Below are 24,107 nucleotides of genomic sequence, written 5' to 3'. Positions count from 1 at the left end.
CATTCCTTCGCGTACGCCCTTACCAACCCCCCGGACTCACTGGGAAAATCGGCTGAAATAACCTCCTGCCCCCGTCGAAACCTACCAGTAATTCCGCTGCGGAAAACTGTCTAGCAACTCAAGTGACAGGCAGCGTTTGAAACTAAGCTGCGCTCCCTGAGCAGCGGTGACTTTGGACGGATGTGTCAGGGTTAAGCGCCTGAAACTCAGTCCATCTCCTCGTATGACTCAGAAATGGGGGAGTGCGAACCTCCTCTCCAAACGCTTCGCCCAGAAGAAACCGAGAAGAGAGCATATGGGCTGAGAACAGAAAGCAATTAGTCGTGCCGAGTTATTTAAGCATCGGGAAACTTCACGATTTGAAGGATTTACATATTCCCTTGGTTTCATTCACAATATCCATGCACCCAAACATTTTTAATATGCTGGTTTTTAATTGCCATCTCCCAGTCTTTTTGCATCCTACTGAATAGTAATTCTGTGAAAGATTAATGGAACGACTTCTGGGAATTACATGTGCAGAGGAAGAAACTACTGTGTCCGTTATAATACCAAATGGGAAAATCTGTGAACTGAGAATTCCCCCCTCAGGTTCTCATAAAAAATCCCTGAATGCAAAATTGACTCACGACTTCAGCAGTCGTTAAAAACTCGCACGATAATAAATTCAGTATGCCGAGCAGTAAACATCAGTTTTCAAGAACCTGAGCGCTTGGACTTTTAGGGACCTCAAACAAAAAAAATCAAGATTATTTTCTTAAAATATTGTTTATTCATAAAATCAGGAGGAGTGTATTTGAGTGGTCTTGTGCCTTTGATCTGTACCACTTGGATAATGATGAGCAATGTAGAACTCCAATGGGAGATCTGATATTAATGCAAATGAACAGTTAGTTAACCAAACATTTTCTCAAGAACATTATTAGCCTTTCTAATGTTATATGTAAGTGGCCTATAGTACCTGTTCAGCACAACATATCTTTATTGTACAAGCAAAATCTGTTTGCCTAAAAAGCAGCATATATGATTGGGTAAAAAGGTCTTAATTTTTTAATTAAATAGCTTGATATCATTTGGTTGAATTGCCAATTACTTTAGAAGTCATACAAACAGGGTACAAATAGCAGGTGCACAATTATTTGAAACAAAAAATACTGGGTCCTAGCAATCCATTTCAAAGTATCATCTGAAAATCTGATATTGGTTTTTACTTATTTATGCTTTGATGAACTGCTAATTGACTTCATCTCTGAGGTCACATAAGGTCATAAGAAAATAAACTGAGTAAAGTGCTTCAGCCAGATCAGCTTACACAAAAAAAGTTGATGGTACTCTCCCTTGGAGTAACCAGTTCTTCCTGCTGCTTACGAGTATATAAAAAACTGCTCACTTAAAGTAATTAAAGTGAATGCATGGGGAAAAGCCCACCTAGAAAACAGATTTTGAAAGAACTAGCTGGAGCACTATTGTCTCAGCATTTCCACATGCAAAGAGCGGGGAAAAAAAATTAAAGAAAATAGAGTGGATATAAACAGTACTGTATATCGTGTTAATACAGCCCTTGTATGGAAGTTATACCCTTCAGTGACCTTCTAGTATTGTATCAGCTTGCTACATGCATGTCTTCATAGTCCAAACATGTGTGAAAGAGACCATTCGTCTACAGGATGGATTTCTTTTTGTTGTCGCTGGAACCGGGACAGCAGACATGTATATTTGCCACATTGCAAATAAAATTACTTCAACATAAATCACATAACGTACAAAAGCTTTGATAAGTCCAGGGTAAAATTTACCATAAGGCTATAATAATAAATGATGAGATCTTCCACACATGCTTTTGGTGCCCAGGCACGAGCCAAAAGCAGTGCAAAAAAAGCTTTCATATGAAAAATTAATATAAATAAGGTGTGTTCATGATGATTACTTAAAAGAAAGATAAAAAGAAAGAAAAGATGGGTCAGAAAAAGGGGCATCCTGCCAAACATATTAGAGATATAAAACATGGAATTCGAAAAAGGGGTAAAAGAAAGATGGACTGTGATAAAATACAAAAGAACAAATACAAACAGATGGACAAAGACACAGGTCCACTGAGGAATCTGGTACGAGGTTTGCTACTAGATTTATAGGTCACTCTCTCAGACGTTTGGTGGAAAACCGTCCAGCCTGCAAATGAATATAAAGGGAAGAAAACAAAGACACTTATAAAGTACAAGTAGCTGTGATCAGATGTCCTATACCATCAGTCAAATCAGCTTTGTTAGTTAAACATCCACATCTCCATTTTAACTTTGCCAAAGAGGAGTAAGTTAATTGACCATACACAAAGGATGCAATAACAGCAGAAGAGAACAGATAGATATTTTGTAGATTAGTTTGGCAGGATGTGCAATGAGAGGAAGGTATTTTAATCATCATTATAACTTCCAATATGCATGGCAACAAGATCAGTCAAAGCCTACGGAGGTGTGCAATACACAGAAGTATCAGAGGTCAGGACTGGGGAACACAGCCAACCTACAGTCATTTAGCTGGGACTCCAAAATCATGCACAAAGCTAACCCCTTAGATAAAGGAAACATAACTTAGTTCTCTGGTTTTGGTTTGCCTTTTTTTTTTTTTTTCTTTTTTCTTTTTCTTTTTTTTTTTCCACCTCATGACCAAGATGGTTTGGTAGTTTATAATGAGGAACTCTGGGTCTACTAGTATCAAGGGGCTAAAAAAAAAAAAGCCCCACATGAACCAAAGGAAACAATCTCCTACCCTTCTAATCTTTTTAGTTTTCCTTTCTTTTTTTCTCAGAAATCTGTAAGGCAGACTCCAGAAAAGGTGTCAGTATAAAGCCACTGCTGGCAAAAATCAAAGGTATTTCCTTCCTAAAAATTAGCATGCCCTCTTGAGTGTTGAGTCTTAACACTTGGCAAGACACTTTACTTTTGTTCTTCTGACAATACTGCAACGATCTTTTTAAAGATAAACCAGTAATTTGGATTGTCAAAGGTTCATGTTCCCATATCACTAGAAGTGAAATCCACTCCTAAAAAGTTCAAGCATAAGGGAAGCGAACTAATTTTAGCATGTGCTGGAAGACATGCCGAAGAGCTGGTATGAAAAAATCACCTTGGCCAGAGCTTGCGTTCACGTCACCTCCTTCGGGGCCTAAGCCGGAGCAGATGTCAGAAGACAAAGAGGCTTTGACAGAGCACGGCTGCTGTGTCTGAACAGCCTTCCCAAAGGTGGCTGATGCAGGGGAAGTTACCGCTGCTGCTTCGGGAGATCCAGGCTGAGTTTTAGTTGTTTCTTTGTGGGGTGAGTCTTTAGAGTCTGAAAGATTACCTGAAAGAGCAAACAAACAAAATACAAGCCACGGCAAATGCTAGGAAACCACTGCATAAAAGTCAGTGCCTAAAAATAATCGTTACTTTGCCACCAAGAGGAACAGCGGTTTACAGTTCTGAAGTACTGTATGAAGCGCAGACTTTACAGGTAGCCTGCACCAGAAAATAATCTACACATACTATCGCTGATCCAGTTTCTCCAAGAAGCTTATGGAGTGGGTTTGATTTTTACAGTTTCTTTTCTGCATTTTTCAGAAAGGCTGGAGTCAGGACCTCACAAGGAGCACTGCTGAAATAAAGTGAGAGCTGCAGAAGTGCCTGTGTAGGAGGATGAATGCACAGAACGGCTGAGCAGCGCATGTAGGTTTGCTCTCAAACATGAAAGGTGAAAGCAAGCAAATGGAGAGAAATAAAAAGTTGCTGCAAAGACATGAGGAACTTTTTTTTTTTTATCTATCTATCTATCTGGATATCCCAGGGTAAAGAGGCTTTACCACCAGAATACTTTTGTAATCATTTGTTACATGGATTCATCAGCAAAAGCATCTAACAGTGGAAATGACAATTACATCAGTAACTGTATTAGAAACTGCCTGCCCTTGATCCCTGAGAAAGGACCCAGGAAGGCCAAAAAATGAGGAATGTACATAGTCAAGGATGAGAAGACTCAGGCATGAATACAGATTCTCAAAGATAATGCGAACTTTACACAGTGCCTCAAAAAACTGGAAAATAACACAGAAGAAATGCATGAAGGAAAGCATGCACCAAAGTAGCAGTCTGACTGAGCAGATTTCTGTTCTCTAACTGAAGGTGACAAGGAGAAAAAATAAAAAAATAAAAAAAAAAAAAGGAGAATTGGGACATTTTATGCAGAAATAAGCTATAATTCTTTGGACTGGGGTAGCACACTGATATGAGCCAAGATCCATGAATGGAGACAGACGTGGGTTTTGTGAATAGACAAGAGGGGAAAAATGGCTAGAGAGAACCCAAGAACAAGCTGGAAAATGAATGGACCAAGGATAACAGACATTCAGAGTATCTCATCACAAGGAAAGGAAGTAAACGCCATGCATGTCAGCCAAGCAGCAGCTAAAGAGGTATAAAGCACTGAACATCGCTTCAGTTCTTGTAGGCAAGAATACTGAGATTCAAGATGGATCACAGAATATCTTGCCTCTGAATGTCTGTCCGCTTCCTATCTCAGTTGAAATCCTTAATTAAAAGCAAAAACCTCCAAAACACTCTGTCTACAATTAAGATTGATGCAATGAAATTCAAAGTGGACCTGTGAAGCAGTGACTTTGAAAACGAGAGCTACCAGGTTTGAAATACAGGGCTAATGCTGGAAGTGCTGCTGCTCCTCTAAGTAGCAGAATGAACCGAGTTGAAGAAAAATGATTCACAGTCTACTCTACAGTTTGTTGAAGAAATAGGTACTGGGGTATATCAACGTTTCCCAGTTGAATTGTATCTTCATACTTTCCAAAGAGATAATGACTCAAGACTGTACTACTGTTTGAAAAATCTCAAGCTACTTCAGGTGGTCAAAGCATCTATCACAGTTTGATAACTGTTTTTACCTCCCGCCCTTTGAGGGAGCAAATGCAATCCAATCTTATCTATATGGCATCTTGTAGGAAAAAATAAACAACAACAAGATACAGCACATAATCAATACAGGATAACAGCACCTAAGAATTGAATACAAACATCAATAAATTGCATTTGGAGAAGGGAAGAGAAAATGTAACCAGGCTGTATTCCAAATTAAAGTGGAGTATTGTTTCTCCGCCAAGCATTGTAACCAATACAGAGAAGGTATGTATGGTTCAGCACTGGGCGGCTGTAATAAGCCTGTCCCAAAGGAAGCCCACTTCAAAACCAGTTTGCAGTATGCAAACTTGAGTTATGGTATTAAAACCAATAAAAATTCAGTGCCTTTCCTGCAGTTCATGCAATTACACAGTAGAACCACAACCAACACAAACAACATGCGTATGGAAAGCAACCTAGTGTACCTACTTGTGCTTGATGTTCCACTCCTGAGCTGCTGGACCAGAGGGTTTAATAGTTTTCCACCTTTCAATTTATTTTTGCTGGTTCTTCGGCGACGGCTGCTTGGTGGGGCTGAGTGAAGGAACCCCAAGTTGGGAGGAAGGGGTTTCCCTAACCGAATATACAGTGCCTCTATCTCATTCTTCTGCTGAGTCTGAAGTTCAGCAATTTCTTTCATATGCCTAAACATAAAAAATAAAAAACTCTGCTAGTGATGTATTTGATATAGCACCACATCTTGACAGCATAATTAGTTATAAAAAAAAAAAGAAACAAAACAGTCTTTGGTTATAAAACAATCAACTGCTCATCCAAAAGCATGTGAAATTGTAACAATCTACGTGGCAAAAGTGGTGACTGACTTCTCAAATATTCATTTATAAGACAGAATCCTGGACAGCTAAAAAGATTTTCAACATCCTCAGTAAAATCAACTGATTTTGACATGAGATCTGACAGGAACTCCAAACTATTCCAGATTTTCTCTCTTTAAACCAGTGGCTTCAAAAAAGTTAACTCTCAAGGCATGTACATCAGTTTGAAGAAGTTCAACATGAAGAAAACCAAAAGTGTTTCCCATAAAAATGCCATTAGCACATGAATCATTACCTTATTTATAATGCAGATTTCATGATGCCACAAAGTCAGTTTAAAGGTTTTGTATTACTGTAGTTCTGTTTTAAAAAGATGCACCATCTGTATTCAATAAAACCATTATACCTTAAAATAAAGTTTAACATTTTGGTTAAACTGGCATCTAATGCTAGTTTTTACCCTTCATCCACCAGGAAAGAAAGAAAACATTCAAATTTAAAGAAGCTAGCTCTCAGGACTGGCAACACGACAGACTCCTGCCAGGCTCACCCAGCCTCCCGCTGAGACTGGACCAATGACTTGATGAGAGATCCGACGGGAGGTGAAGCGAGGGTCTTACCTGCCTAATAAATACTAGGTTATCTACTGTAAAAGCAAGTATGGGAATAGTGATGAGTCTGTAGATCTGATAGTCTAAATCACCCTTGCAGAGAGGGCATGAAGAGAACACTACAGCAGCTGTCTACGCAGGCATCCAGATTGTTTTATGCCACCTTAAATAGCGTCCACGTGGGAACCTACTATCACATCCATTACAAGTTCTATTTTTTGCTACATATCAACATAGCTTTTCAGTAAGGAAACTGGATATCGCAGCAGAAGTATTTGGGGGTTTAAAAAAGTTGTTATTGAATTATTTTTCTAAATGGAATTGACAAATAAAGTGATGCATAAAAGGATGCAGTGTGACATTTGGGGGAAGGTCCTAGCGATGCCTAATTTGCCCAGAACCAGTTTACTCATCACAGCTATGAAAACCACATATTTGCATAGAATGATATGCAGAGATGCTGCCCAGGTATCTTAACGCAAGCTTCCCTAGCATTGTTTGCAAACACGACATACTTTTCTCTCAGGTTCTGCAATTCTTTCTTCATATCTGCATCTTCAAATTCCGAGTCGTTGTCACTGCTCATGTATGATGACTGCGAGTGGAAAGATGTTATGTTGATGGTAGGAATTTTTGTTCCTTGCCCATTAGGTGAATCGAGGCCTGGCGAGCTAGCTTTGCCAGATCTTTGCAGAAAAGCAGCTGCTTTTTTAATTAAGTCAGTGGCTGCACTACTGCTTGGGGGGGACAGTTGGGCAGCAGCAGCCGACTGACGATGGAAAGCCTCATCAGCAGAATCACTCGAACCCTGGTCACAGAGGACATCGACAGAAGAGGCTGTCTGCACCCGTCGGACAGCTGTCTTCAGATCAGGGCTGGAAGGTAGCTCATCCAAATAGACGTCTGGGGGTGCCGAGAACCGTAAGCAATGCGGCGCTGTTAAAGTTAATTCGTCTTGCGTGCTGATTACTGAAAACCTGCCAATAGTTTTGGCTGGTGTACCGCTATCATGAGTTTCAGCCTGTTTTCCATAGGAACCAGAGTCTAGAGAGTCATCCCTTTGAAGGTTATTTATCACCCCATCTGCTGTAGATATCTGCGTTACATTATCTGTGTGTGCAGACGAAGTCATAGTCTTTGCCTTCTCGCTCCTTTTAGAAGTTTCCATCTGTTTAGTTATGCTTGATGGTGTAGGTGCAACCTGGAGAAAATAACGGAGATTAATTTTGAAAGTGACTGTAACAATCAAGCATAAAACTGCTCCTAGTTTCTGGTTACCTGAAGGAGGCCTTTTGTTGTAGCAGCAGGAGCTGAAGTGATGCTTGCAGCTGAACCTGTTTTACAAGTCGGGAAAAAAAAAATATAAATTCATGTCTGGAATGGTTTAGTATAATAAAAGACAACATGTTTATTGTGATAAACTGAAGTGTGATAAAGTGTAGCACTGAAGAATAATTTAAATAGCCAATCTCTGTGATACAGGATCTATAATGCAGGAGGCAATATCGAGGACAATATAAAATATCTGTGGGTAGGCACTCTCTTCAATCTACTGATCTGGGGAATTCAAATAATAATAGGAGTGTGGAATTTCATTAGTCAGTTGAAAATTTTTAAGTAGAAAACCTGAAGAAGAATGAAATCTGCATGGTACATTGGGCCTGCATTACTAAGGTGTTCTTGACGTCTCGAAAAAGTAAGTGCACTTGGCTATGCGTGCATACAAAATGCTGCAGCTGACCACAGGTGGACTGGTATTTCACACCTTTCATTTGACAGACACCGACACCAACAATCAAAAGTGCCTGAAATGAAGTTAAATGCACATTGCTGAAAGTGGAAATTACAAGCTCAAAAGACAGCCGCTCAGACAACAGAAGCACGCAAGAAGCAAAATATTAGTGGCAATAATCAAGACGCTATTATTTCATGACCTGGACACTGGTTTTGAAGTTAAACCAATAAAGGCAAGCTTTTCAGAAAGCTGCTTTCTTATGACACATTGCACAGAGTGAACATAAGGCAAAAATCTGTCACTTCATAGTTCTGAAATGGTGAAATACATCACTGCTTGATGGTATCTAAGATACATTAATTTTACTACAGAGTGCTACATTCCACTTGCACACTCTCTTCTTTGTCCGTAGCGAGACAGATGAATGCAGGCGACCCAAAGTTTTCCCCTCTCACACTGACCTAGAAACAGTGGACGATCTATGTCCACCAGGAAAAGAATGATCTACGTTGTCGCACAAAGCCAGCAGCCAGCTTTGCCACAGCAATCGCAAAAAAATATATATTATAAGCCCTCCCCAACCCCACCCAAGAGAGCAGGAGCAGTTTTGGGTTCCTCAGCCCTTAAAACTTCCCATGACTTGCAAGACAGGTAAATGGAGCATAATAAATACCCAGTTTCTTACTATGGCTCCTACTATGTTATTATAGGAAGTGCTGTTGTATCTACAAGTACCGAAAGAAAAGTACTCTTTAGTAGTTCTCCGTGGGACTTTCACGAAAATCTTACTGGCTTCCCCCCAGGGGCTACCCTCAATCATGTTATTTTTGTCAACATGTTTTTATGAAACCCAGAAAATCCAATGGACTTTCTGTTTGGACTTTTTAAGGGCACTGCAAATTTATTGTTGGGAACGTAGCCTTCCATGTCAATACTCTATACCTGTACCACAGACATGTATTATATATTTATGGTTTAAAATAAATCTGCCTGTGAGGCAGTTTCTTTCCAGGAAGCTTGACAGAACTGAGATGTTTAATATTTAGTTATATTACAGATAGGATTGGCAATGCCTTGTGCTGGGCAGTGCTCTGCAGTTAACCAGAAGGATGAGCAGCAAGGGGACACCGCGGAGAAGAGGACCACACACTAGTACAGATGCATCATTGCCATTTATCACTGAAAGGAGCATTACCTTTTCTGCTTGCTGACCCACCTCTTGCTGCTGAGGAATGAGCACTGATGCCGGTGACCTCCGACTTTTCAAACTTTTGGTAAAAAGAAAAAAGAAAAAGAAGTTCAGTCTCACGCACAAAGCAGAAAGGCAATGCATTCTCCTTCCCTCTCTCTCCCTCTCTGCCCTCACGCTATTGTGGAATATTAAACTATTTTATAGTGTCTGTGGAGGCGGCCTTCTAGCTTTTCCTTCAACTCCTACATTTTTTTTCCGCCTTTGGAAGAAAAAAGCAGTGGCAGTGTCACAGAGGGAACTGCAGCCTAAGTTACTAAAAAACAGGCACTGAATGGTATATCTCAGTTTGGGTTTTGCTCTGGTTTGCTTCTCCAGCCAGACCGTACATTCTTCATCTGTACGTCTGTCTTCAGAAATTCTATGTGTCTCTTTTCTTATTGGCACGGATTTTAATAGGACAAATTCAAATTACTGGAGAGACATAACACCTTTCATAGAGAGAGAATTTTATCTGCTGTAGAAAGTCATTTATCATCATAAACAATATGCTTTAAAGTATTACTCAAGCGCAGCTGTCTCTCCTGTAACATACAGCATCTTTCAAGCAGTTGATACAGTTCATCCAGCTGACACTACGCGGAACAGCCACTTCTTTGCTAGTGGGGATGTAATCATCTCCAGAAATGCTACTTTTCAAGTAGCACTGATCTTCTAGCAGAAAGGGCTGCAAATGTGTTGAATTTCATAAACTCAGGATTTTATCTGAAAGAATGCAACACAGGTGCACAGTCGAGACACTGAGTAAATAATGACCCAGACCACCTGCTCCAGCTTTCCTTAGATGCTTCCCAGTGAAGTCTTGCTCTGCCAAGTTCAGGGGGAGACAAAAGAAATCATTACTGGAAGCAGAGCAAGCTTCTACCCATGGAGTGTCTTCCCTTAGCTGCAGCACTTGAACAAAGCAAAGGCTCCTGAAGTGTTTATTTTATTCAGACTGACTTGGAAGGCAGGCATTATAATCACCGCCATTAATTTATATTAAAAAAAAAAAACCAACAACTTTCCTATTGAAGCATGACTGTCTTCATCAGAACTTGAATGACTATACCCCTCGTGTTTTACATTTGTAAACTACAAAAAACCATCACGTTTCTGCCTGCTTTAGAAACAGGACACAGGAGGAGGAGAATGAATTAAGATGATATACCACTTTTAAACCCGAAGGAAAAGTTTGGCTTTCACTAACAAGCATTTATGTAAAAGGAGTCAGAATGCATCTGACAGTAAAATTTTAAGAGAACCTTCACGCTGGAAAGCAGTCAACAGACAGAAGGTAACATACCCAGGAGCAGAAACGTAACGATGTTTAGAGAAGCAAGAAATCTATACGTGTCCTACCACAGGCTCGTCGGGTCTGAGCTCTGCTTCGGTGCTGTGCTTAACAGCTGGATTTGGGGGTACACAGGGCAGAGCCGCCGCTGGACTAACCGGTGTTGGGTAGGGCGAGACCTCGGGGGGGACGAGCGGCACCGACTGGGCCTCGGCAGCAGCTTTCACCTCCTGGCCTCTCTCCTGTTCTCTCGCATCCAACGCCAACGTGGGAACCTGGTCTTCGGGAAAAGGTGGCAAGCTAAATTCAGCGTCGCCCTGTTCGAGTGGGACAGAGGCGTCTGGGGTCCCCGCCGAGGCAGAAGAAGTAGGAACGTATTCCTGGTAAAGTAAATTGCGCAGCTTCTCATCGAGGCTTTTTATGGTGTTGTCAACGAAGTCCACCCTGGGCGGTCCCTCCCCGTCGGACTCGGCGGTGCTGGGCTGCTGCTGTTGCAGCAGGCCGATGCCCGCGCCGGCGCAGGCTGCGGGCTGCGCCTGGGGCAGCATGGCGTGCTGCTGCGGCGCGGCCGCCGGCACCTGCGTGGGGCTCTGGAGCTGAGGCCCGGCCAGGCCGAGAGGATCGGCCGCGGCGGCGGCGGCAGGGAACGCTTGGCTCACGAAGGAGCGCTGCGCCGCGCCAGGCGGGCCGGCCTCTGGCAGGTGAGGGACCTGCGCCGCAGGCTGCCGCTCCAGCACCGCGGCCTCCGGGAGCACGGGGAGCGGGCAGAGCTCCGCCGCCTTCGCGGGAGCCGCCGGGACGGGCTTGTGCGGCCCGACGCTGCAACACGCTATCTCCACGTCGGGGACGCAGGCGCCCTCGTCGGCCCGCGGCTGCGGGTGCTGCGCAGCGGAGGCGGCGTCGGAAGGCTCCTCCGGCGCGGCGGCACGGGGCGCGGGGGCGCCCGGCTGAGCGGGCATCGCCGCCTTCCGCGGGGAATACTCCGGCTGACCGCCGTTAGCGGCCGCCTGCTCCGGGACGCTCGGAGCGGGTCCCGGCAGCGCCGGAGCTGGGAACTCCGCCTGGGTCGGTAAGCCGGCGGAAGGTGCTGCGGCGGGAGCTTGTGCCAAAGCTGGAGGGGCTCCGACGGGGCTGTCGCATACGCCTGCTTGTAGGGGAAGCTGCTGACCAGCTAAGACACCAGGCGGATCCGTCACCGCGGAGGTCGCCTGCTGATCGTCCGACTGCTCCAGGTCTAGAAGGAACACAAACATCAGGCTGACTTTCTCGGGAGCCGCACAGAAGGAAGGAAGGTCACTGCAAAACCTCCCGGCTAGCCGCAGCGATAACCACGTCTAGCCGTAACACATTAGTGCCTCCGGTCAGAAGACAACCGTTATACAAGTCAAATTGGAATCTAGAATTGCAGGTTGTGCAAAAATATTTCACTGAAAAGACACTGCTTATTAAAACATCAGTGACTAGAACTTCAGCTACCTTACAGTGTAAGGCAGAGTTAAAATACTGAGACTTTTCTGAAACTCAAATAAACATTCCTACTTTGGTTCTATACCAGGGACATACTTAAGATGCGTGACTTAACAAAAGTCATCATTTTCTTCCTCCAACTAAATGAAGCAAAACAATCACAGCTAAGTCAGGCGAGAATAGAAGAGAAGCGACACGGCAGCTTCAGAGAAGAAAACATTTTCTATAAAGTTTGTAAATACCTGGCCCTTCAGACTGCTGTGTACTCTGAGGTACGGGTGGAGAAAATTCTGGTGCATCAGTAGTGGGGTTTTCCACAACAGGACATATAATGAACCACCTTTTTCCAGTATGCAAAACTAGAGATGAAAAGGAAATAAAAAGTAAACACAAAAGTTTCCATTCATTCCAGATCATCTCTCAAAACCTAGTCTTAATTTCCATGTTTAGAAAGAAAATTAGAACTTCTACAGTATTAGCCAAGATTAAATCAATGGCTCCTAATTCGATTCTCATCCCTTCTGGAAGGGAGACAGTAATGCCTCCCGATTCTGCCGTGTATTTTAAGTTATTTGAAAATTTATTTTCAAGTGTTCATACTTTTAGAAGGGTAATAGTTACATACATGAAAATTTTATTAACCGTACAGCGGACAGTTTTCTCACAATGAAAAATTTGTTACTTTTGTGAAGTTAATCCAGCTTAACTTTTTGTCCTGGTTTCAGCTGGGATAGAGTTAACTTTCTTTCCAGTAGCTTACCAGCTGGTATAGTGTTATGTCTTGGATTTAGTATGAGAAGAACGTTGATAACACACTGATGTTTTCAGTTGTTGCTAAGTAGTGTTTATACCAAGTCAAGGATTTTTCAGCTTCTCATGCCCAGCCAGCAAGAAGGCTGGAGGGGCACAAGAAGTTGGGAGGGGACGCAGCCAGGGCAGCTGACCCGAACTGGCCAAAGGGGTATTCCATACCGTGTGACGTCATGCCCAGTATATAAACTGGGGGGAAGTTGGCCGGCAGGGGCGGATTGCTACTTGGGAACTAACTGGGCATCGGTCAGCGAGTGATGAGCAATTGTATTGTGCATCACTTGTTTTGTATATTCCAATCCTTTTATTATTATTGTCATTTTATTGTTGTTGTTGTTGATATCATTATTAGTTTCTTCCTTTCTGTTCTACTAAACTGTTCTTACCTCAACCCATGAGTGTTACCTTTTTTTTTCCACGATTCTCTCCCCCATCCCACTGGGTGGGGGGAGTGAGTGAGCAGCTGCGTGGTGCTTAGTTACCGGCTGGGGTTAAACCACAACACTCTTCCAGTTACCTGCTGGGGTTAAACCCTGACACTCTTCCATGTTGGAAGTTTTCTAGCTAATATTTCCTTCCACATCTTATCTCAAAGCCTGGCACATGTAAATGGCAAACCAGAACTATACAGACTCTGTAAGTTTCATTAGTAGAAATACAGTTGTTATGTTAAAAAAGGTGTACTGAGAAAATTATATGATGTTTACAGGCCAAAAAATAAACCAGATCTTTTGAGCAGCAAGTCTAGTTTGAAGGATTCCCAGTTTCTGCAGTTGTCAAAGAAGTTCTAAATTATCCTTCTTCCCCTGTCAGCATCGAGCAAATACACAGCGCCACATGCAGTAACAAGAATTTTGGAAACGATGCTTCCTTCAGCAGAGGTTTCATTTTTCCCACCATCACACACTTACAGAGAGAATCAAGGCCAGTTGCCTTCCCATTCAGTTTGTCTGTAAAACTCATAAGACACGATTGTGTTCACAAGGCCAAGATCCCTCCCGTAATACCAAAGTAGCTGAAAACTTATGGCTTAGAAATTTCAACTAAATTACCAACGCAAACATAACCTTTTAGCTTTCTCTTGCAAACATAGTTATTGATGTGAAAAGAGTACGCTTGCCCGTACCTTCTTGACTTTTCCACCACTGATTATCAGCTTGTGTAACACAGGGCTTCCCTAAACATCCCCAGATGTTAGATTCATCCAGGTTAGCCCTGCGATCTCCCAGGTTGCTAACAGCAGGGACCACTGTTATATTTCTAGATTTATTTCCAAACACCAGTAACCAGTGGATTTCTTCCTGAATCTAGCAAACTTCTGCATAAATTCATCACTGCCTTAAAGCTTGAGATTAAGTTTGTATTCAAAGGCACATTTACCGTTTTGTTGATACACAGGTGTCTTCATTTGAGATTGCCGCTTCTCCTGTTAAAAAAAAAAAAAACAAAAACAACAAAAAAAATAGAAGAACGAACTTCCTCATATCAATGCAAGAGGAGCATCACTCCAAGGAGCACTCATATCCTAAACCTTAAAGGAGTAAAAGCATTATTTTTCTAGCTAAGAAACTTTTGGTTTTTTTAACACGGGATGTAAAACTAATTTACAGTAACTGGCTCTTAACATTTCTTACCTCATTCATTTCCAGTCTATCGGTATCTTGTTGGGGACTCGTTCCCTGATCAGAACTTCGTTCTCCTTCTGTATCTTCACTGAGCATATCTTCTGCTTTATCAATAATATCTTTCATTTGTTCAATAAATGTCTCTTTTTCACTCTGCAATATGAATTCATTCTCTACCTACAAGGCCACATCAAAATAAAGAGGAAAACAGTAATGTTTCGATTAATGCCTTGTTCCACAGCTACCAGAAAGCTCAGGCAACAAGCACACGCGAGAATAAGTTGGCTGAAGCAACTTGGTGCATTAGGAGACTGCAGGCAGCTGCATCACCAAGTCTTACCATGTAGGTAGCAATCTCCTCTGGTGCATCACCATCCAAATCAAACTTAAAAGTCACCATTTTGTGATTGTGTGTTTCAAGCTGGCACTCCACCATCTTATCGCCCGTGTTACAAACCTGCAGGCAAAGATTAACAACAGTTATTTCTGGCAAAGCCAAAGGAATCCTGAAGTTACCCTGAAAGAGGTTGTACTTGCATTTAATATGGTCAGTTTTGGTCTGCTGGACTTCTCCTGGCGTGAACGAGCGCGTGTAGATTTCTTATGTTTCTTCGAAGACTTTCCTTCTTGTTTTCCACTTCCTATTGCTCCTTCAAAGCTGTCACTCATCTCTTTACCCGAAGCAACATCTGGACTCATGTAGCTTTGTAATAGAAAGGAAGAAAAACCACAAAATAAAACCACCGTCACACACGATGGAGTTATGCATAGGTAAGATACACAACAACAGAGACTGCAAAAAAAAGTGCACATCTGCACTCTTTTGGCCCAAACTGAGCCAGCTACTGAAAGATGCTCAGTAAGTAAAGGGAACCACTCCAAGTCAGGCATGTACTCTGGCTACCACACCTAGTAAGAAATGATCTGTTAACATTTCTGCCAATACCGCAGGGGAAGTCCCATCACTCTTAATATATCTCTACATCCCCCTAATCCCTTCGCTTCAGGGATCTGTACAGTCCCTCCCTGAACTGCACAAGCTCCTATCTTTCTAAGGTCCGGTTTTCGCAACTCCTGCCTGTCTGCACTCACAGCAGAAGGTCTAAACAGGGTCAGTTTGTGTTTGTTGGAGTTGAAGGAAAAGAGTGAGAAGTCGGTACAGTATCCCATAAGAGCCTGCCTCTCCTCTCCTTGCAGTTCTCAAGGATCAGAAAGAAGGTTTTATGCCACAATATCCCAGATGACCAGCCAGCAACAGTGTATTATTTTTAGCAGCCAAAACTGGAGCTGCTAACAACCTTATTGTAATATGACATGTACAGAAAACGTCAACATGCAAGTAATTTGCAGGAAATTTTCAGAGGTTCATAAAAACCATGTCAGGAAGGAACCTTGTAAGCCCATCTGGCCTATTTATTACCCCAAGGTATGATCAGCTCTGTCTAAACCAGTCTTCACAGAGGTTTATGTAAGCTGATCTTACAAAGCTCCCGTGAGATTTCATAAGCTTCCTGGACAATTTATTCCTGTGTTCATTTAGCCACACAGGCATAAAAGAATTTAAGTCTAACTTATGGATCCCTTTCTTAAATTTAAGGCTTTTACTTCTTGTTCTGCACTACTTGCACAGAAGAGCTTATTTCTACTCCCTTTGCAGCTACCTTGTATGTGTAACTCATAAAATGAACACATTTTGCGCACAGGCTATACTCTAGATCACATCTTTGCTGCAACTGCCAGCCATTTGATTGGCATGCCATTACCCTCTGCTCTACAAAACCACAACCCAGCTCCAGCGCTGAGTTACCTATAGATCTCCCTCTACGACTATGAGACAGGTGCTGATACAGACTGTCCACGCTGCTGCAGTCACATCAGCTTTTCAAACACAATTGTGGAATAGGCAAATTAGAATTCAAAAGATGACTGAAAATTTGGTGTGCCTTTCTACAACAGACTAGATAGACAAAATGAAGTCATTTTGTCTAACTTATTTATAGCCGGAACTAACCTATGGTCACAAAAAATTAGATTTCACTTTCCACACGGTATTTAAAAGCAGCAAGTTCTTGGGAAAAAAGGTTCCATTTTAAGGTTGCAGGGTTGCATTGACTTCTGTCAGGCTAACTTTTTTGGTGGGGTAGAAAGAAAACAGTAAGAGAGAGGTGTCTTCAAAGTTCATGAACTTAACTCATCCTGTCTATTCAGGAAAATAGAAAAGGGTCACTAAAATCCTAACACCAAAGCTCTATAAACAATAAGGACGAAGTCGGTGCTGGCTCCTGCAACAGGCAAGGCATTCAGCTGCTTACGAACGCACACCGTTCGTATCTACCTTATCCATACCCAACCACTGGAAAATCTGGCTTACTGCTGGGGCTGAAGCAGGAGCTGTAGCATGGGAGCAGCAGATGCCTGGGGAGGGCAGTCCTGCCCCTGAAGCAGCAGCCACTGCCCCCGGTCAGCCCCTCGCCAGTCCAGCAGCGAGCCTTCCTCTCCAGGACTCTTCCTCACGGCTTCCACCAAACCTTGCTGCTTCCCCTTCTCCTTCCGAGTACAGAAACAGGCAGACCAGGGCTGGCAAAAACTGAAACTTGCTTTTGTTTCTGAGGAGTGCTGAGCTGGCTCTGGGAGTTATTTATCGTTACTTCCATCGTTAGCACGGCTAGGCTTGAGTGCGAGCTCGTGTACTGCAAAACCGCAGAAAAGGCTTTGGCCGCGTGTTCTAACACTTGTTGTAGTGATACCTTTGAGTGGCTCAACACGCAACTCTCACCGATACACCGTTCCCCATAACATACCTGGGGAAAGATGATTACAGAAGGTGATACAGGCATACCCTTGTTATTCCCAAAGAGGGAATAAACTATATACCCAGTTATACTAGTGTAGCATGTTTTCATACAAATTCAACAGCATCAAAACCAGGGACTGTACCACTTCGGTTATCTAAAGAGAGAAGTTACACGCTGAAATGAAAGCTGTTGTACATACATCAAGGTTAGGATGCAGCACCCAAACTGAAGAATTAAAAGAGTTGGGGGACCCAAAATAGGCACGCTGTGCACAGAACGTTTGCAGCTTTCTCCCTAGACGTGCACCCTTTCGTCTTCTCCTGGTCAGCTCCTGCTACTCTTCTCTCAGCCAAGGCAAAGGCCAGGCATTTGGCCCAGCCTTGTAAAGAGAGAGAGGAAAAACAGCCTCCAGAAAGAAAACATTTCTTATGCCAAAGAGATTATAATGATACCTTTCACAGCTCTGTGACAGAGTTTGAAGTTTGTCCTGTATTGCCTGCTCCTAAAATGTAAGAAAAAGTCATTTAAGTAAATGCATTGTATTGGCAGATGAAAAACACCTTTAAGAAAGGTTTTGCTGTTGAGACACCAGTAAACCTAAACCATTCTGTTCAACCAGTCCTTGGAATTCGATAAAAAAATAAATGTCCCATTTTACCCTCCCGACGTTACTTCTGTCCAAAGCATCAGTATCTGTGCACAACCACTTTTTAAGACAGAGCCGCTAATTTGCTAGTTCCCTTCTGCTGTCTCTAAAGAAGAGGAGGTGGTGAAAGAAACAAAACAGTTCTCACCGCAATGGAAAAACTTGATTGCAGGACAAATCCACATCGGCACCTACCTAATTTTGTTTATGAATGGATATAAAGTATAAGCTATTTTGCTTCATTGCTTGGTTTAGTTTCCTGAAATATCTTAAGTATTTTCATTCCATTTGGCTTATTGTAAAAATTTCTGGGGAACTTACAAATAAAAGTGAAAATTCATCATTTAAAACCACCGCCCTCACACCATGTCCTCTTGCTCTCTACACAATAGAAATTTTCCGTATAATCTTCCCTCTTCCCTGGTTGCAATGCTAGGACAGACATTGACAGTGTGACTTTCGCATCGCGTAGACCTGTTTTCACAGAATTTGTGATGATGGTGCTACTGGCCCTACTGTAACAAACTTACTATATATGTACACAGACACACACACCTGTGCATGTACATAACCATATATGTATGTACACACACCCCAAATATATTCATAAATATATATAATTTTATATATATTTATAGATATATTTACAACCATATGTCTACAAAATCCTTCTATAGACACACAGCTAGAAACAAGCCCCTTGACTGTCATCACTACATCTTAATACCAAAGCAGTTGGTAGACTGGAGTTAAAAGCTTAGCGGTTAACCAGTCAACCCCACTCGCTGCTTATAATGCCACACATATGCCATGCCAAGCTTGACTGCAGTTTCAATAAAACTGCAAAATTAATGAACAGTGAGAACACAGACATAATGTATCTAAAATTTAGTAATGCACTTGATCAAGTGCCTTACAAAACCTCATTTGCCTGATCAATTCAGATTGGTTTGGATGTGAGCACTGCCACACGTTTAAACAAAAGAGAAGAGAGAAAAACATTATGGCAGAGTGGCAACGAAATGCAGTGTTTCAAATATATACAGTTATGAAACTCCTCTTACACCCAAGAAAACCTTAGCAATATGTGTCATAAAATCAGCATGGGGAGCACGTTGATGAATTTGACTATCTTATGATATTGGATTGATTCCTTAAATTGAAAGAGAGAAGGGAGTTAACTTATGGATGGAATATGAGAATGAAGTTAGCAAAACAGTGGTTAAATGTTCCTAGGGAAACGATGAAGTGATAGGACAGACACGTGCCTCAGTGGGCTTGGATTTCTCAGGTAATATAGGATAACTTGTAGCTCCCATATCACACTGCACAGTAACAACAAGGTTTATTCATATTTTGAGAATCTCTAATGGGATGGACCCTGCATTGAAGGCTGTAGCTTTGGCATCAGCATTGAACCTGACATGAGCTGTGCATACAGAAAAAAAGACAGCTGGAGAAGAAATAGCCTGAGTAAGGGATATGCCTGACCCAGCCAGGCTTTACTTGGGGATTCTGCAAGTGAAACACTATAGACAGGTTCTACCATTTCTGCTATACCTAACCCACAGGATACAGAAATTCACCAGGAAACGTTCTGCATCATAGCACGAATATTTATTTGACAAGAATTAGGCTGCCATTAGAAGGACCGGCAAAAGGGGGAACTAGAATCTAGTTTTAGTGTTAGCAGCATCCTTACTGAACACCTTCTGGAAGAGGAGTTAAGCTGTACCTCTAATGAAATTCGTAGGCGTAGTCAAGGCATGCGACAAGTGCATGAAAGCATGCGTAAAAACAGAAGAGATTTAGTTTGAAAAGATGGACACTGTTACTTTGGGAGGAAAGGTAGCTCAGAACAGAGAGCCTCAAGAGGAGCAATTCTGAAAGCAGAATTGCTGAGGGACATTTCCATTCAGAAGTGGCAAACAAATCAGACTTATTTACTGAAATCTAGTACAAATGCCAAAACCTTTGTTTTGCTTTGCGTATGGATATCTGTTGAAGAGTTGAAGAGAGGGAAATGTTCTGTGACATTCTGTCAAGACTGAAGGTTACACAATTATGGGAGTGGAAAGAAAAGTCAAAACAGCAGACAGGAGGAGCTGACAGTCTGATAAAGAAAAACAATAAAATGTATCTTGCTTATATGACCACTGAAAGTTGGGAATGCCTACGAATATTCGAAGAAACAAAAATCCCAGGGCTAGACTGGAATTCAGGCAATACAGGAGGATACAACGCTAAATGAAATGGGAATAAGGCTCAAACTGAGGAGCACGAAGAGCTTTTACATAGCGAAGAATCAGATTACGAAGCAGTTTCTTAAGGCAAATGATGATTGGTTGCACAAGTGCTTGAGACATTTAAAACAAGACTGGACAAAACACGGATGAAACTCTACAGAACAGCTTCTTACCCCCCCCAGGACTTAAAAGAAAGTAATTTCTCTCTCTCTGTTTGCGCTCAGCTATGGACAAAGAGGTACTTAGTCCTGCTGCCTCATTCCTTCAGGGAGACATTTCATAAGGTACAACATGCAGATTCCAGCTTCATTTGAAATAGCCAATTATTTGCTGACCCAGCGTCGCCAGCATCTTGGACAAGTGGCTCTATACGGTGAGAGGGGATAATCTCCCTTGTGAAATAAGCCCGTTATTTCACCAAGGAGTAAGAAAGAAGGTTAAGGTGAGGCTGGTGAGTTACTTCAGAGGAAACGTCTCTACCTCTTGAGATGTCTCTGCGACTGCCTGGACGGCTGAGCAGGGAGCTGGGAGCTGCTGACCCAGCGGCTGGGAAAGATCGGGCTGAAGCTGCAGCAGAGCAGAAGGCTGAAGAGGCAGACCGTGATCTATGGGGACAGGCGGGCTAGCTGTAGCAAGGCTGCCATGAATCTGTGAAATGCCTTCTGGAGCGACGCGGGGAGGCAACAGTTCAGGCTGCAGCTGCAAAGGCGGTGACATGACTATTGAAGGTTGCACAGGCAGCACGGGCACCTGGGCTCCAGCGTCCAAAGCATACTGAGTGTGTCCAGTAATCTGCTGTAACACAACAGACAGCTATTAAAACAAATCGCTACTTAGAGTGCTTGTGACTTACGTGACAAGGTACTAAAGCCACCGGAGTTCACAGAGAAAGGATTATAATTCTGCAGTGAGACTATTTGTGTGGTCTCTGCTTGGAAAGGTTACTTAACGAGTTTAAACTTGCTTTGAAACAACCAAATAAAAAACCTAAGGGTTCTTCCTATATAATTATGACAATGAGCGTATTGCTTAGGCACTATTTAATTTGTAGAAACAAAGACTTATTCTGCCAAGAAATTAAAATCTTCGATTATGAATTCATTGTCCTGAATAATTTACTCTGTCTTCAACAAGCCTACCACAATGTCCATGCAGAGAAAAATATACTCTACCCATAATCTAAATCAGGATTTTAAAAAAATCCTCTATATATGTAGAATCAGTAGCTGGTATAGACCACACAATTAACTCTTTTTTACCGAATACATACCAGTGTCTTACGGAAGACGTTGTTTTCCGTTTAGTTTAAACATTTAAGACACAGCTTAACTCTTGACATGCTAAGCACCAAGGCCCCAATCCTGCAAACGCTTCCTTGCGTTACACGCACAGAGGAAGTTTCATCTATCTCTGCGGATTTCTTCAGTGCATTAAAATAACTCCTGTGCGTAAGGGCTTTGTGGGTGGCAACTGGACCCATGCGATTAGTTGGCAACTACCTTAGAAACTATGTTGTTATTCTGCATAACAGTTCTTTTGAGTTGTACATTTAAGAACAGAACATTCTCCTTTTAGGTACATTATGTATTTTTCCAAGGGGACTGAGCTTGTGGGAAGAGGAAAAAGAAAAGAAAGGAAAATATGGAAGAAAAAAGGCTTTTTAGTACCAGGTAAAACTCTGCCTAATTTTTACTTTTTTTTAAAGTATCACCACCTAGAGATTCAGACTATTTGGAGAATATATTAAAAAAAAAAAAAAAAAAAAAAAATCAAGACTCAGACAAGAACTAGGCCACACAATTTCGTTACTGCATGCTCTCTGCAGATTCTGGATATGAGCTGAAATTATTATTCCAGGTTCTAATGTGGATAAAAATAAGGACGCGATGTGCTTTCCAACACATAACGGTTACAAGGCTGCCTAAGTGGAGATTGTTAGAACAGCAACTGCGGTGTACATTGCAGAAGAGCAGCGAAATTTTTTTTTTAAAAAATCTTATGTAACTAGAAAAACTCACAAAATGTTTCAATGTATAATTTACCTGGGCAAAACTGAACTCAAGAGGTGCTAAACATCACCTGCCAAAACCGCACAGCACTGGAAAGCCTTTATTTACAGAGATACCTCTCCATTGAACGTACTTTAAAACACAGAACAACGTATTTTTGACTATTCCTCTGCACTTGTCCATTTCGTTTGTAATAGCTATTTTTTATCCTAAAAATATTACTATGCAATTCTTCCACACCTATTTGATAGATAATGACTGTGTCAGGACGGTTTGGGAATATCATCAGTTCTCCAGTTTTGGTGTTTGCCATGCTTGCTGCGCGTAATGAGCCTGATGCAATTCCCTCTAAAGCCATTGGAAACACTATGGCTAACGAGCTCAGCGGTAACTGTCTCGGGCTCCGTGTTGCCTCCATTTTCACAAACTGTATTTCTGTACCAGAAATACGGCTGAAGAGAGAAATTTAAAAATGATGTACTGCTTTGAAGATGCCATGATATGGCAGGTTGAAATGGGATGTTATGAATTTTAATCAATATGTTACGGCAAAGTGATGTAGTAGAACACAGATTTTCAAGAATGCTATTATTAACAGATTTAGCGCTCTCTCCTGCTTGGGTCAGGATGCATTTCATGTTGTCATATCACAGATGTGGCAATAGAAGTATTTACAGACTCTGTCAACAAGTCCTGAACCAGTTCTCTTGTAAGTACTGCTAATATTGGAAGCTCCATTTTATGCTTCATTTCTTTTAAGGGGGAAAGGGTCTGCAGCTAGAATCCATTCTTGTCTGATAGACCTCTTCCACACAGTTTTCTGGAGTCGTTATCAAACGGCCATTTCCCTTTACTGTTTTAAAGCAGCTCTACATCAAAACAACTCTGTCGCTCCTACCAGCTCACCCCTATTTTGCCACGAGCGTACAACAGCCCGCGCGCCGCGCGCAGCCTGGCGCGAAGGCATCAGCGAGGCTGGGCGGCTGCCGGCTCTCCTGCCGCAGCGGAACGACAGCTCACGCTTCCTTCGTATTTGCGACGGGAGAAGGAAGAGGGAATTCAAGAAGTGCTCTTGTCTGCTCGCTTCCCAAAGCCCCTTAAGATTATTCCCTGTATCCTTGATATCCACCTGTCCCTGGATTAAGACCTCGCCCGCTCCGCCTGACCTCGCGGCTCTAGCAACCACCTCCAGGACCGAGGACAAGAAGTTAACAAAACGTCTTAAGAGCAAGGTCAAGAAAACCTCCCCGCTGCGTGTCTACACCGGAGCGAGCCCCGGGAACGCCGGCGTTCGGAAACCACCCTACGGTCCAGCAGCGACCGGCCCCGCGCCCGGCGGATCGATTACCTGGTGACCAGCCCCAGGCGCAGCCAGAGTCTGTTCTGGAGGATGAATTACGCCTGGCTGAAGCGACTGAGGAGGAGGAGGAGGCGGCTGCGGCTGGGGTACTGCTTGCGCGCTCTGCGTGTGATGGGGAGAGGGCGCTTCGCTCTGCATGATCTGCTGGAAGGCGGTCTGGTACATCTGCTGCTGGGGGAGCTGGGGCACCCCGTGATGCGGTGGCAACGCTGGCACTCCCGGCGGAGCCACGGCAAGCAGCGGTATCGTAGCAGCCGACATATTTGGCACTATCGTTTGGCAGGGCAAGACCAAAGAAGCCACGGTGGTATGAGGAAGATTGACTGCCTGCATGGGGAGGGCAGGGGAGTTTGGTGCCATAGGCAGAGTGGGGTTCATGGGGAGGCTGGGTAAAATCACGGCTGGAGCAAAATACTGAGAAGGAGCAGGTATGGGGGGCACGTTTGCAGCAGGCATATCAGAGAGGTTTGGAGGAAGGCTGTCAAGTCCTGCCAGAGGAGTAATTGCAGGAATGACAGGAAACTGAGGAATCTGAAAAAAATATAATATCACATAAATTGCAAGT

At 42.8% G+C, this 24,107-nt stretch overlaps 1 protein-coding gene across 15 annotated transcripts in view; it reads right to left on the bottom strand.

Moving 5' to 3' along the window:
* Positions 1-24,107, bottom strand: part of WNK2 (WNK lysine deficient protein kinase 2) — a 117,909-nt gene that overhangs the window by 22,646 nt on the left and 71,156 nt on the right. For 5 of the 15 annotated variants that reach the window (XM_052775739.1, XM_052775741.1, XM_052775753.1 and 2 more), the window contains exons 12-26: positions 23,531-24,073; positions 20,654-20,968; positions 17,734-17,783; positions 15,024-15,189; positions 14,827-14,943; positions 14,496-14,663; positions 14,242-14,287; positions 12,294-12,410; positions 10,653-11,818; positions 9,258-9,330; positions 7,606-7,661; positions 6,843-7,528; positions 5,370-5,584; positions 3,124-3,339; positions 2,071-2,169 (exon numbers count right to left, since the gene is read on the bottom strand). In XM_052775739.1, coding sequence (XP_052631699.1) covers positions 2,071-2,169; positions 3,124-3,339; positions 5,370-5,584; positions 6,843-7,528; positions 7,606-7,661; positions 9,258-9,330; positions 10,653-11,818; positions 12,294-12,410; positions 14,242-14,287; positions 14,496-14,663; positions 14,827-14,943; positions 15,024-15,189; positions 17,734-17,783; positions 20,654-20,968; positions 23,531-24,073 — 4,033 coding nt within the window. The remainder of the gene's footprint in view (positions 1-2,070; positions 2,170-3,123; positions 3,340-5,369; positions 5,585-6,842; positions 7,529-7,605; positions 7,662-9,257; positions 9,331-10,652; positions 11,819-12,293; positions 12,411-14,241; positions 14,288-14,495; positions 14,664-14,826; positions 14,944-15,023; positions 15,190-17,733; positions 17,784-20,653; positions 20,969-23,530; positions 24,074-24,107) is intronic. The other 10 variants (XM_052775744.1, XM_052775745.1, XM_052775746.1 and 7 more) reach the window with 8 other exon arrangements.

The sequence above is a fragment of the Harpia harpyja genome, chromosome Z (assembly GCF_026419915.1).
Source record: "Harpia harpyja isolate bHarHar1 chromosome Z, bHarHar1 primary haplotype, whole genome shotgun sequence".
NCBI classification, from domain to species: Eukaryota; Metazoa; Chordata; class Aves; order Accipitriformes; family Accipitridae; genus Harpia; species Harpia harpyja.
Note: the sequence above shows the minus strand (reverse complement) of the source record. Positions and strands in the feature narration are given on the sequence as shown.